This window comes from Megascapheus bottae, chromosome 10 (assembly GCF_031878675.1).
Source record: "Megascapheus bottae isolate mThoBot1 chromosome 10, mThoBot2.hap1, whole genome shotgun sequence".
In the NCBI taxonomy this organism is placed as follows: Eukaryota; Metazoa; Chordata; class Mammalia; order Rodentia; family Geomyidae; genus Megascapheus; species Megascapheus bottae.
This window is the reverse complement of record NC_143518.1, coordinates 44801363-44818059: the sequence shown is the minus strand read 5'-3', so window position 1 is coordinate 44818059 and position 16697 is coordinate 44801363. Positions and strand designations below refer to the sequence as shown.

Below are 16697 nucleotides of genomic sequence, written 5' to 3'. Positions count from 1 at the left end.
AACCACCCAGAATTATAAAAAAAAGTCCAATTGCATTCAAATATAGTAATAAATTATTAAGCTAAAAAAAAGATGAGTGGATTTTACTTCTTGACTTGTAATTGACTTACTTGAAAATGTTTTAATTATAAAAGGATTTGATCATTTTTTAAAGAAATTTTTCAGGCAAGCCGTCATTTAACTGACAGCTGAACGGCAACTTCCAGAGTTCTCACCCACATAGTAGAAAGCACTGGCTAGTCCTGTATTTTCTGCCATCTCCCTGTTCTAGCTTGTCGTTTTACTTAGCTTGCTCTTATTTGCGTGGACACGCTCAGGTTGACCTCTTTATGTAGTACTCTTGCCTACCCAAAATCACATATCAAGTCCTGTTTCTGTGACTAAGCCCTGCTCGTCTCCTCACCTCCCATTGCTGTATCACTTTCTTTAAGTTGTTGGTTGTACACCTGTTCAATGTTGCTTCCTTTTGTGAGCCTTAGCTCTCTGTAGCATAGCATATCTTCAGTAATTTCCTCAGTCATTCGTGATGATGTGCGTAGCAGGCATTCAGACCATATTTAATTGACTTAAAACAGGCATAAAATGTAAAACATTACATTAGTCCGCATTTGTCCTTGTTTTTTGAAAAACAGCCAAACAGTTCTGATATAGAAATTTTGTTCTTAACCACTTAATGATAGACTTCTTTTTTAATTTACTGTTTAGTTTTGGTAATCTGAAGAACTTAAGCAGTATATTTTAATTTTAGAAGTTTGGAAAATCAAGTTAATAGTGTCCTTTCTCCTCCCTATAACCTTCTATTCTCAATCCTCAAAATAATTAGTGCTAATGATTTGAGGCGCATTCTTCTGTAAGTTTTCCTTTGTCAAAACAAACATACAAGGTTATTTTAATTTTCATTTTATTTATTTATTTTTTGCCAGTCCTGGGCTTGAGCTCAGGGCCTGAGCACTGTCCTTGGACTTTCTCAAGGCCAGAGCTCTAGCACTTGAGCCTCAGCACCACTTCTGGCTTTTTTTTTTCTAAGTATGTGGTACCGAGGACTCGAACCCGGGTCTTCGTGCATGCTAGACAAGCACTCTACCACTAGGCCAAACTCCCGGCCCTAATTTTCATTTTATAAAAAGAAATCATTCTGTATTGCATTTCAGTTTTCTCACTTATGATAGTATGTCATCCTTCTTCCTCAGAACATGCAGGTCTTTTTAATAGCTCCACATGTTTCCATCAGAATTAAGAGATAAATGTATCATTTATTCAGTCTTTATCTTGGTATAGTGTTCAGAGCTTTACCTTTTCCACAGCATCCATCTTTGTATATTCCTGTTATGACTGTATTGCTGTTATTCGCATTCTCAGAAGTTCTACCTCTGGTCCTCTGTGATTATACATTTTTTAAATCTCTGGCACATCACACTCCTCAGTCTGTGTCACAGCACCTGAGTCTGTGCAGGTCCCAGCTTCCCACGCACCTCTCCTGGCAGTTCTGATGAGTTCTAATGTGTGTTATTGCTGTCTTTTGTATCCTTGCAGAATACACATTTAAATTTTTAATAGATGCCACCAGTGTAATTTTCCAAATGGTGGGGCAATTTAAAGAGTAATTATTTTCCACAGCCTCATCAACCACTGGATATTATCCATCTTTTTGGCCAATCTGAAAGACTAAAACCTTGCGTCCCTTTATTTTTAATTTATGTTTTCTTGACAGCTGGTGACATTGAGTACCAAAATGCTCACTATTTGGCTCTTACCAGAAAAAAATTGACTGCCTCTACTTGAAAGCCAAAGCTTTGATCCCTTTTTGTTCCCTTTGAGGTAGTGTCTCAGGTAGAAGGAACTTGAGCATTTATAATCCCAACTCTGTATTATTATAAGATGCTGACTGACTGGGCTGGGAGTTTGGCCTAGTGGTTAAAGTGCTTGCGTAGCATGTATGAAGACCCGGGTTCGATTCCTCGGTACCACATACATAGAAAAAAAAGCCGGAAGTGGTGCTGAGGCTCAAGTGGTAGAGCTCTAGCCTTGAGAAAGTCCGAGGACAGTGCTCAGGCCCTGAGCTCAAGCCCAGGACTGGCAAAAAAAAAAAAAAAAAAGATGCTGACTGACTAGAAGTGACTATTATTTATCAGTAAAATGGCATATTATGAAAAATAAATAAATACTCAAATAAGATAGCAAGCCTTTTTACTTTCCAGTGGAAAAAGAAGTCATAACATGCAGAGCTAATTTGGTTAGTGTTAAACTAATAATACACTTAGTATTTATAAAATCAGAAGCATTTTACTCAGATAGTAAAAGCCCTTAGTTACAAGTGATTTATTGACAGTATTATTTGAAAATATAAGATATTTATCTCTGAGTGGCAGAATTTAAAACCAGCTAGGTGTGGTGGTTTAAGCCTGTAATCCTAGTTGCATAGGAGGCAAAGGTTGAAAGAATGCTGTTGAAGGCCAACCAGACATTTAAAAAAAAAAATAGATTGAGATACTGCACTTCAACTACTGGCACAGTTGTGTGCATCTATTATCCCAGCTACAGGGGAAGCTCAGTAGCTGAAGTGGTGCACACCCACCATCCCCATAACATGTGGAAGTCAAGTGAAAAGATCATAGCTCAGGCCCAAGCATAAATTGAGACTAAAGTATGCTATACACAAAGGAGAATTCCAGAAGTATAATTCCTTCAAACAACTAATTTATAGTGTGACAAATAAATATGAGGAAGCTTAAACTTATTTCGTCAAGAAGCGTGGGGAGGGGAAAGCAAATGAATGGAGAGAGGAAAGGTAGGCTAATATAGTTTTAATATTCAATGGACTGATATGAGAATGGAACCAAATAACTTGAGAATATCGATGGGGTTGGAATAGATGAAGAGGGAAATGAAGAAGAAGATGTGACTTGATGACCAAGATGCATTATTTTATTTGTAAATGAATATATTAAATTGAAATCTTTTTTGTACATCTACTTAAAATAATAAAAAAAATAAATAGAAAAAAATCAGGTATCAGTGACTCACACCCATAATCCTTGCTACTCGGGAGGTCAGGAGGCTGAGATATGAGTATTATAGTTCAAAGCCAGTCTGAGCAGGAAAGTCTATGGGACTTCAAAAAGAAAATTTAGGGCTGGGAGTTTGGCCTAGTGGTAGAATGCTTGCCTAGCATGCCCAAAGACCAGAGTTTGATTCCTCAGTACCACATACATAGAAAAAAGCCGGAAATGGTACTGAGGCTCGAGTGGTAGAACTCTAGCCTTAAGAAAGTCCAAGGAGGGGCCGGGAGTTTGGCCTCGTGGTAGAGTTCTTGCCTAGCATGCATAAAGACCTGGGTTCAATTCCTCGGTACCACATACATAGAAAAAAGCCAAAAGTGGTGCTGAGGTTCAAGTGGTGGACTTCTAGCCTTGATAAAGTCCAAGGACAGTACTCAGTCCCTGAGCTCAAGCCCAGGACTGGCAAAAAAAAAAAAAATGAAAAGGTGGTGTACAGGGGGCTACAGTTACATAAGTCAGGTAAAGAGTATATTTTTTCATGAACAGTGTCATCCCCTCCCTCATTTTGTACCCAGTTTTTCCCCTCCTGTCCATCCTCTCTTCCAAGTTGTACAGTTCATTTCCAACATGGGAGATTCGTCTTTACATTCAGCTAGCCACCAGAGTCAGAAGTACAGTGGTGGCCCAAGTGGTAGAGCACCAGCCTTGAGCAAAAAAGCTAAGGGACAGTGCCCAGGCTCTAAGTTCAAGCCCTCATACCAGTATAAACAACAACAACAAAAAAGAATAAGTGAGTAAGTAAATAACCAATGCAGAAAGGGGCTAGAGTCATGGCTCAAATAATCCACTGCCTAGCCCACCCTTGAGTTCAATCTCCAACACCATTATCACCACTAAAAACAAAAACCTGATCACTTAATTGACAGCAAATAGTTTCAAGTTAAAAAATTAACTTAATGTAAATAAGTTTTGTTGTTTAATTGGTAGAAGCATCTGTTTTATTATTTATCAGCTACAGCCATTACCCATTTGTTATAAATGAATATTACTCTTTATAAGGGAACTTAGAACTCTGCTTGTATTATGGATCAAGAACAACAATTTCTATAGAGATATTGATTTAAATTTTCCAGTTTAACTTAAAAAGGCTTCACTGTCCTGTTCCTAATGAGATTTGATGTGTCCTTGGCTCACTTCTGAGTTATGGAGTTGCCTGTACCTTTCTCTACCACCCACTCACAAGGAAGCTGCTTCCTGATGCCTGCTGCCTGCTACTATAGGATTAGAAGCCAAATCTTTAATGAATTTGTTTCTTATACTGCACTTTTTATTCTTAAAAATCTAAATATGAGAATGAAGGAAAAGAGACAACCATGTTAATGTAAGATTCTAATCAGTTAAAATTCTGCTCTTATTTTTGTTTCAAACCAGCTTTACTACATTTCTTTGACGTTTCATGAACGGAGTTAGCAGTTTTCAAATTGCTTTTTCCTTTTCTTCTTAAAGAACAACACGTATTCCGGAGGCAGCATGGCAAGGAGGAATACGTATGTCTGTGAAAGGACCACAGATCGGTACACGACATTGCAGAATGGGAGAGACAGCAGGTGACTGTCAAGTACCATTGTCATTATTCTATTCCAGTAGATGAGCTTCCATGTCCACAGATCAGTAGATCTGGGGAAAGGATCTCCAAGGCAGTCAGATGGCATCCTACCTTTCTCACCAGGGCACATAAGGCACGTATTTTATTTGTAAGACCTACAAAGATAAATGTGTCTTCCTTGGACCCATTAGGCTACATTGCTGAAGAATGATTGATTACTAAATGCTGGTCTGTGTACAGCTCCTTGAGTTTACAGTAATCTGTTGCTTCGTGATATGAGTTTAAAGTATTTTGATAATATTGCTAGAGAGTAATGTTAATATATTTATGCTTCCCTAATGTGAGTAATTTTGGACAATGGGTTTCAATAACTCATTTCATGAAATTCATTCAGGGAAGTGAAATATGTCTCTAGTCATAATCATCTTGTCTGAAACTGTCATTCATCCCCCCCAAAAAATCATACCTTCTCAGAATAAATGTATGTAAGATCTTTTCAATGGGAAGTAGTGATAAATTCTCCCTGTACTCTTTTCTTTTGGAGAATTTTGTTATTAGCATAGATCCCCCTCCTACCTCTGTCCTCTTCCACTGATTTGCCTTATACACTATTAGCAAGAATATCAATTCTTTGCATTAGTTACTAATATACCCCCTGATGTTTTATGTAAAAAGTATTCCTCAAGGGGAGCGTAGCCTAGTGGTCACATGCTTACCTAGCATGCACAAAGCCCTGGGTTCGATTCCTTGGTACCACATACTCAGGAAAAAACCGGAAGTGGCACTGTGGCTCAAGTGGTAGAGCACTAGCCTTGAGCAAAAAATGTCCAAGGACAGTGTCCAGGCTCTGAGTTCAAGCCCTGGGACTGGTCAAAAAAAAAAAGTGTTCATCAGTTTTTTTTTTTTTTTAAATCAACTTCTCCAGTTTTAGTGAGCTGTACCTTTTCTTGTTTTATGTTGAAAGCCTTACAGAGATGTCTGCAAGTAGCATGTCCTCTGCGGGCTCTGCGGTAGCCTCTGCTGGCCCTTCAGCTCGACCTCGCCACCAGAAGTCCATGTCCACTTCCGGCCATCCCATTAAAGTTACACTGCCAACCATTAAAGATGGCTCAGAAGCCTACCGCCCTGGGTAACATTTCATTTCATTTCATAGTGATTTTAGAAAATACAACACCGTTTGAAAATATATGATAGTAGCTATCACATTAAATGCTTCTCAACTAAGCATTGTGGCACATGCCACAAGTCCTAGCACTTAAGAGGCAAATGCTGGAGCATTGTGAGTTCCAGACTAGCCTGGGTTATGTAGTAAGACCCTATTTTTGTTTTTGTTCAAAAAAGAAATAATAGGGCCGGGAGTTTGGCCTAGTAGAACGCTTGCCTAACATGCAAGAAGACCTGGGTTCAATTCCTTGGTACCACATACACACAAAAAACTGGAAGTGGTGCTGAGGCTCAAGTGGTAGAGTTCTAGCCTTGAGAAAGCCCAAGGACAGTGCTCAGGCCCTTAGTTAAGCCCAGGACTGGCAAAAAAAATAACTAAATAAATAACAAAGCCAGGTGCTGGTGGCTCAGGTCTGTAATTCTAGCTACTCAGAAGGCTAAGATCTGAGGCTCGAGGCTCAAAACCAGCCCAGGCACCAAAGTCCTTTAGACTCTTACCTCCAGTTAACCACCAGAAAACCAGAAGTGGCACTGTGGCTGAAGTGGTAAAATGCTAACCTTAAACTGAACTGCTCAGGGACAACACCCAGGCCCAAAATTCAAGCCCCAGGACCAAATAAATAAATAAATATAATATAATGCAATATAATAAGGAGATTTCTGGAAACATTGTTTGTGGCAGAAGAAAAGTTAAATTTAACAATACACTTAGATTGTGCTTTAACTGTTACCAAAATGTGGCTTTATAATTTAAATTGTTTCTAGAGGATTTTATTTTAAATCCATTTATAAAGTATTGTTGCCTAATTCATCATTTAAGTAAACTGAAGTTTGTTGTTGTTGTTGTTACTTACAACACATACAATAAAAATGAAAACATTGGGGTGGGAGTTAAGATCCCGGTCCTACTAGATTCTTGCCATTATTACAGAAAAACAGATGAACTCAAAGAACCTATTCAGGTCTCTTTTTTTCTAGTTTAAAGTTTTCTTAAATTCAGAAATTCCAGACATGTTAGCCCTTAGATAATTAGATCTCATAGTGCCACAGAGTACTGTACCCTCACTTGGCTTAAATTAGGGGTAGGAAATTATTTTCTTCAAAGGCTTTTGTTGGTGGTGGTAAGTGGTTGTGGGCCTTGAACTTGGGCTGTTGGCATTATCCCTGAGCTTTTCACTTAAGGCTAACGCTCTACCACTTTGAGCCACAGCACCACTTCTATTTTTCTGATGACTAACTGGAGATGAGTCTCAGAGACTTTTCTACTCGTCTTCGAGCCATAATCCTCAGATCTCAGCCTCCTGAGTAGCTAAGGTTACAGATGTGAGCCACTGTTACTCAGCTCAAACGCTTTTTGATAAAGCATAAAATTTATGAATGCACTGCTGAATAGTTTTGAGTTACAGGAATTCAAATTGAGTATCTCTTTATCCAAAGTTCTTATTAGGCTCAGTGCATTTTGAATTTTAGTTTTTCAGATTTTTAATATTTGCATATATGCTTTATACCTTTGATATGGAACCTAAGTTTGAACATGAAATTCTTAGACACCTTATACTTCCTACCCAAAGGTAATTTTATTTTACTTTATTTATTGTGTCTTCATTTTTTGTGGTGACCAACAACAGCATGAGCTCAGGTGTGGAATTTTCCACCTGTGAGTGAAAACTTTCCCTGTCATTATTCATATATCTTAATTTGTCCCAGCAGTACAACCCAGAGAGTGCCTGCTGCTTCTCCATCTGCTCACAGTATTAGTGCCACCACTCCAGACCGGACCCGGTTTCCCAGGGGTAGCTCAAGCCGAAGCACCTTCCACGGGGAGCAGCTCCGGGAACGACGCAGTGCTGCTTATAATGGGCCACCTGCTTCGCCATCGCATGAAACAGGTGCATTTGCACACGCCAGAAGGGGAACGTCCACCGGTATAATAAGCAAAATCACATCCAAGTTTGTCCGCAGGTCAGTACCGGCACACCATTGTACTTTGTGTTTGCAATGTAAAAGGAAATTTGGACGCATACTCTTTCTTCTCTTTGCAGTGATTTTTTCCAAAATGGTTTCACACCTTTTAATTAGTGTTCTCTTTTACAAAAGTTGGAGAGAAAAACAAAATCCAGGAAGACATAAAATCTTTGTCTTCAGGAGAAGAAAAGAAAAATTGGACAGAACTGAAAATGGAAAAGGCAAAATCCTTATGGCAAAAAAAAAACACACATTGTTTTGTTTATTCCCAACAGCACAAAAAGGGGGGCCTTTTACTAGTTTTCTTCTTGCCTAGAATTCAGTTCCAAGTCTTCGCAGAGACCTCTGCGGATCTTTGTAGTCTCCTACCCACTCTGCTCAATCCTTTTCCCTGGCCTTTCCCTTAGTGTCTGCACACCATCATGCAGGAACCTCACTGAACCAGAGCACACCAGACATCTGTTCTGGACATTGTACTTGGATTCTCCTTGGAATCCTCTGCTTCAAATACCTGCTTCTTCTGTACCAGGCTTTACTCTTTTCTAACTATAGCTTATTCCTATATAGAGAACAGCCTTGTTGGGGTCCTTCGTCCCCGGTCCCTCTCTACTAGTAGGGGGGATGGGGAAAAACACACCCCAACCAGGCCAAGCCGCAAGAGGAAGGGGCCCAATGTCCTCCCACACCCAGCCTTCTTACCCCGGAGCACGAATAGAGACGCCACGCAGCTTCATCAAGGCAGGAAGATCTCTATCAAGGCAGGAAGATCTCTCTCCATTTATTCCCTAAATCCCTCCTCCTTATATTGGTTGAAGGAACCTATCAGTATACAAGATGGACAGGACAAAGAGATCCACATGTTTTATCCCTACTACAAGCCTCAGCAGAAAGCTATTAGGCGTTACTCGGCCCCCAACACAGCCTGTTTGTTTAGTTGCCTGTATATTGCTATAGATAAGGTTTTTCAGCTGTAGTTGTTGAAGTACCAGCTATATCTTCTGTATTCCCACTTGCCTCCCTCCAGGGCTACTTTGAACAAACAACGGACTACTTGAAACAATTACTATATACCAAAAATAAAATTCCATCCTACTAGCACCCAACTAGGCAGAAACGGGGGGAGTTGCCATTTCCAGTAATTATACTCAAGTCTAACAGAGATTTCACTCCTAATGTGTTAAGTTCAGCAGCAGTGAAGTAGGTATCTGGAACAGTGAGTTACCAAGCAAAATGTTAATTGGGCATAATAGCCTAGTGAGACTTTGCTGGCAAAGTATTTACCTTAGTCTCAGGAAAGTCCATTTAAATGTAAGAATGCATTTTATTATCCTTTCAATTCTGACAGAATAAATTGCTGAGAGACATGGTATACTCATTGTTAAAAAACCTTTTAGAGCTTGTAGTGAAGGATTTTATTTATTTGCTAGAATGGGATTTTATTCCTGTTGTATTCATTTTACATGAAGTTTCTGGAATGGCTAAAAAATTAAGACATAACCTTAAAGATTAAAGTTAATGATTTTCCTCATTACTTAAAAGTGTTCTATTGTGGGAGGTGTGGGGGGGAGGGAAATGGGTACCAAGACATGTGAAAGGGTATCAATGTATGTGAATTAATGCACCTTCTATCTGGCAAATATCATGTAACCCTTTTACTAATTACAATAAAAACAAAGAAAAAAAAGTATTCTATTGTAAACTACCTTAGTATTTTTTAGTTAATTTGTAATTTGATGATCTTGTGTAGATGTTTAATTACCTTGGAAAATAACAAATTTAAACTTTAAAAATACTTTAAAAGTACTTTTAGTACTCTGTTCTTGATTTTGTTTTATAGGTTGTTATCTAGGTGAGGTGAGTGTTTTTGTTTAAGTTTGAATCTGTTTTTGTATTCACCTGCTTGGATAGGCTATATTTCCTGTGCATATATTACTAGTATAAGTTCTGAAATCAGTTGCTTGCTTATTTGAAAATTTGTATTTATTTTTAGAAATACCTATATGTTTAACTTTATTTCTTCTTTTTGTTGTAATTTTTATTATCTGTAAATAGTTCTTCTAAGGGGTTACCATTCAACATACCAGTTTATACAAGTATAATATATCTTGATTGATCTCACCCTTTTGATTATTCTATCTCTCCAAACCTCAAGCTTTATTTCTTTCTTTTTTGCCAGTCCTGGGGCTTGAACTCAGGCCCTGGATACTGTCCTTGGGCTTTCTCAAGGCTAGCCATCTACCACTTGAGACACAGCATCACTTCCGGCTTTTTCTGTGTATGTGGTACCGAGGAATCACACCCAGGGCTTCATGCAGGCTGGGCAAGCACTCTATCACTAGGCCACACTCTCAGCCCCTTGAGCTTTATTTCTAATAGCAAGATTGATTTACATATTTTTCTTTCTTGAGTAACTACTAAATATATAGTACGAAATATGAAGTTATAGCAAGAAATATGAATATTACAGTTGATTACTAAATAATTTTAACCTTAGGTTGTACTAAACAACGCCAAAAGGTAAATTATTACATGGCTAGGAATTGGAAGAAGTATAAAAAGTTGTACTACATGTTAACCTCATACCTTCTCTTGACAGTACTAAATAGACAATTAATGATAGAAATGTGACTATGATGAAAAACATATTAGACTGATTAGTATTTGACTGACTAGTAATAGCAAACTGTCAAAATAGAAGTTTATTCAACCAGTTAACTTTAAAATTACTTTGGTATATACTTTCACTTGTATCATTAACATCTCCATCTTTGTTTTGGTTTTGAGGGATCCGAGTGAAGGGGAAGCCAGTGGCAGAACGGACGCCTCAAGGTGAGGAATCGCCATTCATTGGCTGCTGGGCTTGTGAGGGAAGTGTACATTGGAATACTACATCAAGCAGCATTCAAGAGCAGAACTCATACTTTAAATCTTTATATATGAGTGAGGTTTTCTATTGTTGCTTAATTAAGTTTATCAAGCTTGTATTTTCTTTCTTTCCTTCTTTCTTTCTTCTCTTTCTTTTTTTTTCTTTCTCTTTCTTTCTGTTTCTCTTTCCTTCCCTCTCTTCTCCCCCTCACCCCCCCACCCCCCGTCCTCTCTCTCTGTTTCTTTCCCTTTTTTCCAGTCCTGGGGATTGAACTAGGCCTGGGCACTGTTCCTAAGCTTCTTTTTCTCAAGGCTAGCTCTCTACCACTTGAGACATTACTGCATTCTCTGTTTATGTGGTACTGAGGAATCAAACCCAGAGCTTCATGCATGCAAGGCAAGCACTTTACCACTAAGCCACATTCCCAGCCCAGCTTGTGTTTTCTTAACATTACTTTGAATTGTTTACTTGATAAAGAGGTCTTTATTTCTACAAAAATCTGTCATCAAAGGAACCTAAAATGTTCTATTCCTTTTCTCAGTAATAGGATGTAACTAAAGTTAGTCTAAGTTAAATAGCACAAATGACATAGAACACTAAGATACTAAATATGTAGGAAGAACTGATATTATTGATATAATTTATGTGAGCAATCTTAGCCCGCATTTTATAAAGTATCCTGCCATGCATGCTCTGTGGAATTTTTGACATTTAATACCATTTGGATATTCAAGCTCAAGGCACAATCAGTTGCTGGTCCTGTTCCCTAGGTTTTCAATTTAGTTGGGGGTAGAGGTGGGGAAATCCCTGGACATTTGCATTTTCAACAAATTCCCAGACCATGCTACCCCTGCATGTCTGTCATGTGGTCATCTTCCATAGATAGACAAGTTAATAATTGTGTTTCTACATTAAGTTTCAAGAAATTTAGGAACTATAAGTGTTATATTATTTTGATTATATACAAGTATTAAGGGATACAAACAAAGTAAACTTCAGAATTAACAAGTACGTGGATGGTAGAAGAGCACTCTGCTTTTTGTGGAATTATTTTTTTACCATCTAAACGTAAGCCTAAACCTCTGAATTAGTCTACTTTGTAAATTATTTGACACATAATGCTTAATGAACTAGGGAAAAACTCCATTAAGCATTCCCATGTAACCTTCTTTACAAACTACTGTTCAGTCAGAACTATTGACAGTGTCTTTGTAGAGTCAGCAACCAACTTATCCTATAGGGAGCCAAAGGAAGGCTGATTCCATCACTGGGGTCATCTGGGTAAACATTCTGGCTGTCTCTGCAGCCCAAAGAAGCCTGTGTGCATTGGCTTAGATTCCTTGAGCTAGAGACGCAGTGAAATAAATGTTTATTTCATATTTATTTACCACTCTTCAGATATTTGTTGTCTTTGCCTATTCTTTTCCTTATTTTTTTCAAGCTCGCATAGATTGCAGAGCTTTGGAGACTCATTGCTATACCTAGAAATGGAAGATATGACATTTTTAAATTACATATAGTTAATTATACATAGATGTACATCATAGTAGTGGTACTAAATGATTATGTATATTAATAGAAGGTATTTTATAAGAGAGAATAAACTCTTCCAAAGAATATGATTCTTTCTTAAATAAGTGAGACAGGTTAACAAATTAAAATTGCATCATGTAGCCTCATGCTAATAGCTCACACCTGTAATCCTAACTACTCAGGAGCTAGCCAGGGCAAGAAAGTCCCTGAGACACTTATCTTCAATTAACCATGGGGAGGTGGGGAAAGCCCGAAGTGAAATTGTGGCTCAAGTGGTAGAGTGCTAGCCTTGAGCAAAAAAGCTCAACGACAGCATATGAGCTTGAAAAATTCAAGCACTAGGACCAGCATATATACACACAAAAGAAACATGTATCTATATTTGGATAATTACTCAACAAAATTAATTACAGTGAATTCTTTCTGTATGGTAACTAATCTATTAATTTTACTTGCTCTGATTATTTAAAGTAGCTTTTTGGTTCTATAGTGTGAGGTACTGACATAAGCAAAATTCAGTGAAGTAAATTAATTTAACAAATATGTGTTAATACCTACTCTGGGCCCAGCATAATTCAGGATGCCTGAGATATGACAGGAAATGAAACAGACAATATTGTTGGCCCTCTTGGAATGGTAGACTCAAGATGCGATAGGTAGGGCCGGGAGTTTGGCCTAGTGGTTAAAGTGCTTGCCTAGCAGGCACGAAGACCCGGGTTTGATTCCTTGGTACCACACATATAGAAAAAGCCAGAAGTGGTGTTGAGGCTCAAGTGGTAGAGCTCTAGCCTTGAGAAAGTCCAAGGACAGTGCTCAGGCCCTGAGCTCAAGCCCAGGACTGGCAAAAAAAAAAAAAAAAGATGCAATAGGTAGGGTAAGGAGGTGTTGTCCATGGTGAGATTGGACTTAGGGTGCATGGAGGCCTTAAGGAAAAAGTGAACTGTAAAGGGATCCGCCATCTGCAGCCATCTGAGGAGAGGCCATTCCTGGCAGAGGGAACTGCCTGTGCAGAAGACTAAAAACAAGAACATAGCCTCTGTGCTCAAGGAATGACAGCCTGTATGGTCAAGAATGGCGCAGAGGCCCGTGAGTCCAGGCAGGATTGAATAAGAAGGGAAATAGTAGATGACGAAGGAATCGGGGAGTTGGCAGGAGGTCATGTGAAGCCTAGTGGTCTGTTGTAAGGATGTCTTTAGTAAAATGGGAAAGTGTTGGAAGTGATCGGTATGTGCTATGATCTGACTTCTTTATGTAATTGCAATATAGCATTCTCTCTTCCTCATTATTGCCAGGTAGAAACAATGCTCTTTCCATAAATACTTATTACATTCCTCCTGCTTGAAAAGGACAGAAAAATGGTTTTCTTGATGATATTTTAAATTGTGTTTTATAAACAATACTAGTGTTTCCAGCTTTGTGCATGTGCATGTGTGTTTAGAAAATGGAGATTCTGTTTTGACAAACTTGAAGGAGTACTTCAAGAACTTAGAAAAAAAATACTAAGCTGTTCACATTCAGCTACACATTTGTCTTCCACAAAGAAAATATGTTACTTTGGAGCTGGAAATACTGAAATGGTAAAGAGCCTACCAATATGTGAGATTATTCCGAAGCACAAAGCCTCAAGTTCAAACCCTAGCCCCTCCTTTCCCATAAAAAAAGAAGAAATATTACTTTATATTGAAGGCACTAAAAGTCAAAACAGCTCATATTTTTGCAACTATAAGAGAAATAAATCTTTGTATATTTATTTTAGACTAGACTATGGACTGGGTAGTTTTACTAGGCAATGTATTATGATTATCTAGATTTTATATGTGTTGCTATCTTTGATGAATGGAATTTTGGGAGGGGTTTTGTTTTGTTTTTCACCTTTGCCCTCATTTTCCAGAAGTACATCAGGGGAACCCAAAGAAAGAGACAAAGAAGAGGGCAAAGATTCCAAGCCACGTTCTTTGCGGTTCACATGGAGTATGAAAACCACTAGTTCAATGGACCCTAATGACATGATGAGAGAAATCCGAAAAGTGTTAGATGCAAACAACTGTGATTACGAACAAAAAGAGAGGTTTTTGCTTTTCTGTGTCCATGGAGATGCCAGACAAGATAGCCTCGTGCAGTGGGAGATGGAAGTCTGCAAGTTGCCACGACTGTCACTTAATGGAGTCCGTTTCAAGCGAATATCTGGGACATCTATTGCCTTTAAGAACATTGCATCCAAAATAGCAAATGAGCTTAAGCTGTAAAGAAATCTAAATTTACAGGATCAGGGAAGATGCACCCGCGTCCAAGGTACAGTCTTTGAATGTACTGGAAATGCCTAACGCCTAGGAGCCTCCCCATGTAGAATCTGCCCTTAATGCAATAAGGTTATACATAGTCATGAACTTTAAAATTAAAGTCCGTATGAACTGTAATAAATATCTAGCATTAAAAAGTAGGGTCACATGTACAGGTGAGTATATTGTGTATTTCTGTTCATTTTCTGTTCATAGAGTTGTATAATAAAATATGATTGCTTAAAAATTTGTACAGTTGTCTAGATTTCTGCACATAAATGTATGTTTAATGCTTTCAGTTGAAAATCTCTTGTCTTTGTTATTTACAGTCTGGTGTTTTGTGTGTGTGTGTGTGTGTGTGTGTGTGTGTGTGTGTGTGTGTTTATTCTGACCTTCATCATGCAATTTTGAAATTGTGCCCAGGATGAAAAACACACAGAAAAAGTCTCTACAGTTGTAGCATGAACTTTATAAAATTACTTTAAATCATATTTAAATTGAAACCAGAAGCTGATACATAGATCAGCTTTATTATACACAGAATTAATCTTGCTTATCTTTGCTCTTAGCCTTGTCATTGAACAAGGTCTAGTTGAAAAGATACAAAATGTTTACAGTGTTGGCACTGAGAGTTTCTGAAGTAAAGTACATGAAAATAAATAATAGCTTTGCTTTGAGTTAACTTAGAAGTACTGGGAGAAAAAAATTAGTCTATACCAGGTTTCTTTTGAACTTTGGAGTGTTTTCTGACCCACTGCTAATTATAGCAGTAACATTGAAAAGAATCAATACTTCATCTGGCTGTGATAATGTCCACTGTCACTTAGGTTTGCTGCCTTCAGAATACCGCATTGTAATTGCGGAAATACAATAATATTGGGACTATTTCATAGCACAAACTCATCTTTAAGTGTTGATCAATGCATCCGTTAAGAAATAATGCCACCTCAGGAATTAACTGACATGGGGAACATTTGCCTCATTCTCCTCCCACCCTCTTCATCCATCCTTCTGCTGTAATATCTGTAAGTACTTAAAAGACTTGTGAGCAAACCAGACTGTTTATAACAGTGTATTATTATTGGTTTATGCTTGTGGGTTGTTCAGTTTGTTTCCATGTAACACATTTGTTTTAAGTATTTTACCAGATTTCTTGTATCTATTCCCCATCTCTATGCCTAGAATGTGCAGCTTCATAATTGGGCATTTGCCTTCTTTTCTTTCATAATTAGTGATATGTGCTGTGTAAAGCCACTAGTAAAGGTACATTTTAATACTTGTTATTTTCTACTGAATTAGCCTTGGAGGTTGACTGTGCAATGTTATTTAATGTTGTAATTACTGTACTATCAACATATGGGCCCCATCTGCACACACCTATGTAATAAAAAGTGTATTTGAATTTTATCAGTTTAAAGAAAATAAAGCTGTACTAAATGCTGTAACTAACCTACAGTGGAAAGCTCAAGTATAGGTGATGTGCCATTCTGTAATGGCTTCCAGACTAAGGTGATTTTTACCTTCTGTACTGTACTGTGATATAGCTTTCTTCTGTAACATCTGTTCTAAAATGAAGTGTATTCTTGCCTTAGCAAAGGGTGATGTTTGAGAAAAAGCAAAACTGTGTAGCCCCTTTTTAGTGCTCATTCAAAAGAATTGATGCAAATCTTTATTCACTTCCACTGGTGCACACAGGAATTTTACTTGAACATTTCTCATAATAAAGCACTTGTCTTTTGCTCTTTATTAGAATGTGAATTACCTGTTTGCTAGCACAAAACTATTCTACATGGGGAATTTTTTTCTTATGTTCTAAATTTAGTTTGTGAGGAATGAAGCAATGTAGGTTTCAGTAATGTCAAGAAGAAATTCTAATCTTATTACCCAAATTCCAATCATTAAAATACTTTTAAAAAATAGAAGTTATGGGCTGGGGGTTTGGCCTAGTGGTAGAGTGCCTGCCTAGCATGCACGAAGACCCGGGTTCGATTCCTTGGTACTGCATATATAGAAAAAAGCAGGAAGTGGTACTGAGGCTCAAGTGGTAGAGCTCTAGCCTTGAGAAAGTCCAAGGACAGTGCTCAGGCCCTGAGCTCAAGCCCAAGACTGGCAAAAAAAAAAAAAAAATAGAAGTTATGCCCTTTCAAACATAGAAGCTGATTTTTGTAAGCTTCCTCACTCCGGCCAATCTTCCATTTTGTGTAAAGGAATTTTGCTTTTATAAACAAATGAAATCTTGATATTTACTTTATGTATTCCATTTTATGAGCTCATGACAATATAAA

General features: G+C 38.0%; 1 protein-coding gene across 1 annotated transcript in view; it reads left to right on the top strand.

Annotated features, from left to right (window-relative positions):
* Mark1 (microtubule affinity regulating kinase 1) overlaps positions 1–16158 on the top strand; it is an 84692-nt gene extending 68534 nt beyond the window's left edge. The window contains exons 14-18 of the mRNA XM_090341168.1: positions 4506–4606; positions 5570–5734; positions 7477–7731; positions 10519–10563; positions 14025–16158. Coding sequence (XP_090197294.1) covers positions 4506–4606; positions 5570–5734; positions 7477–7731; positions 10519–10563; positions 14025–14379 — 921 coding nt within the window. The 3' untranslated portion in view covers positions 14380–16158. The remainder of the gene's footprint in view (positions 1–4505; positions 4607–5569; positions 5735–7476; positions 7732–10518; positions 10564–14024) is intronic.
* The last annotated feature ends 539 nt before the right edge of the window (positions 16159–16697 follow it).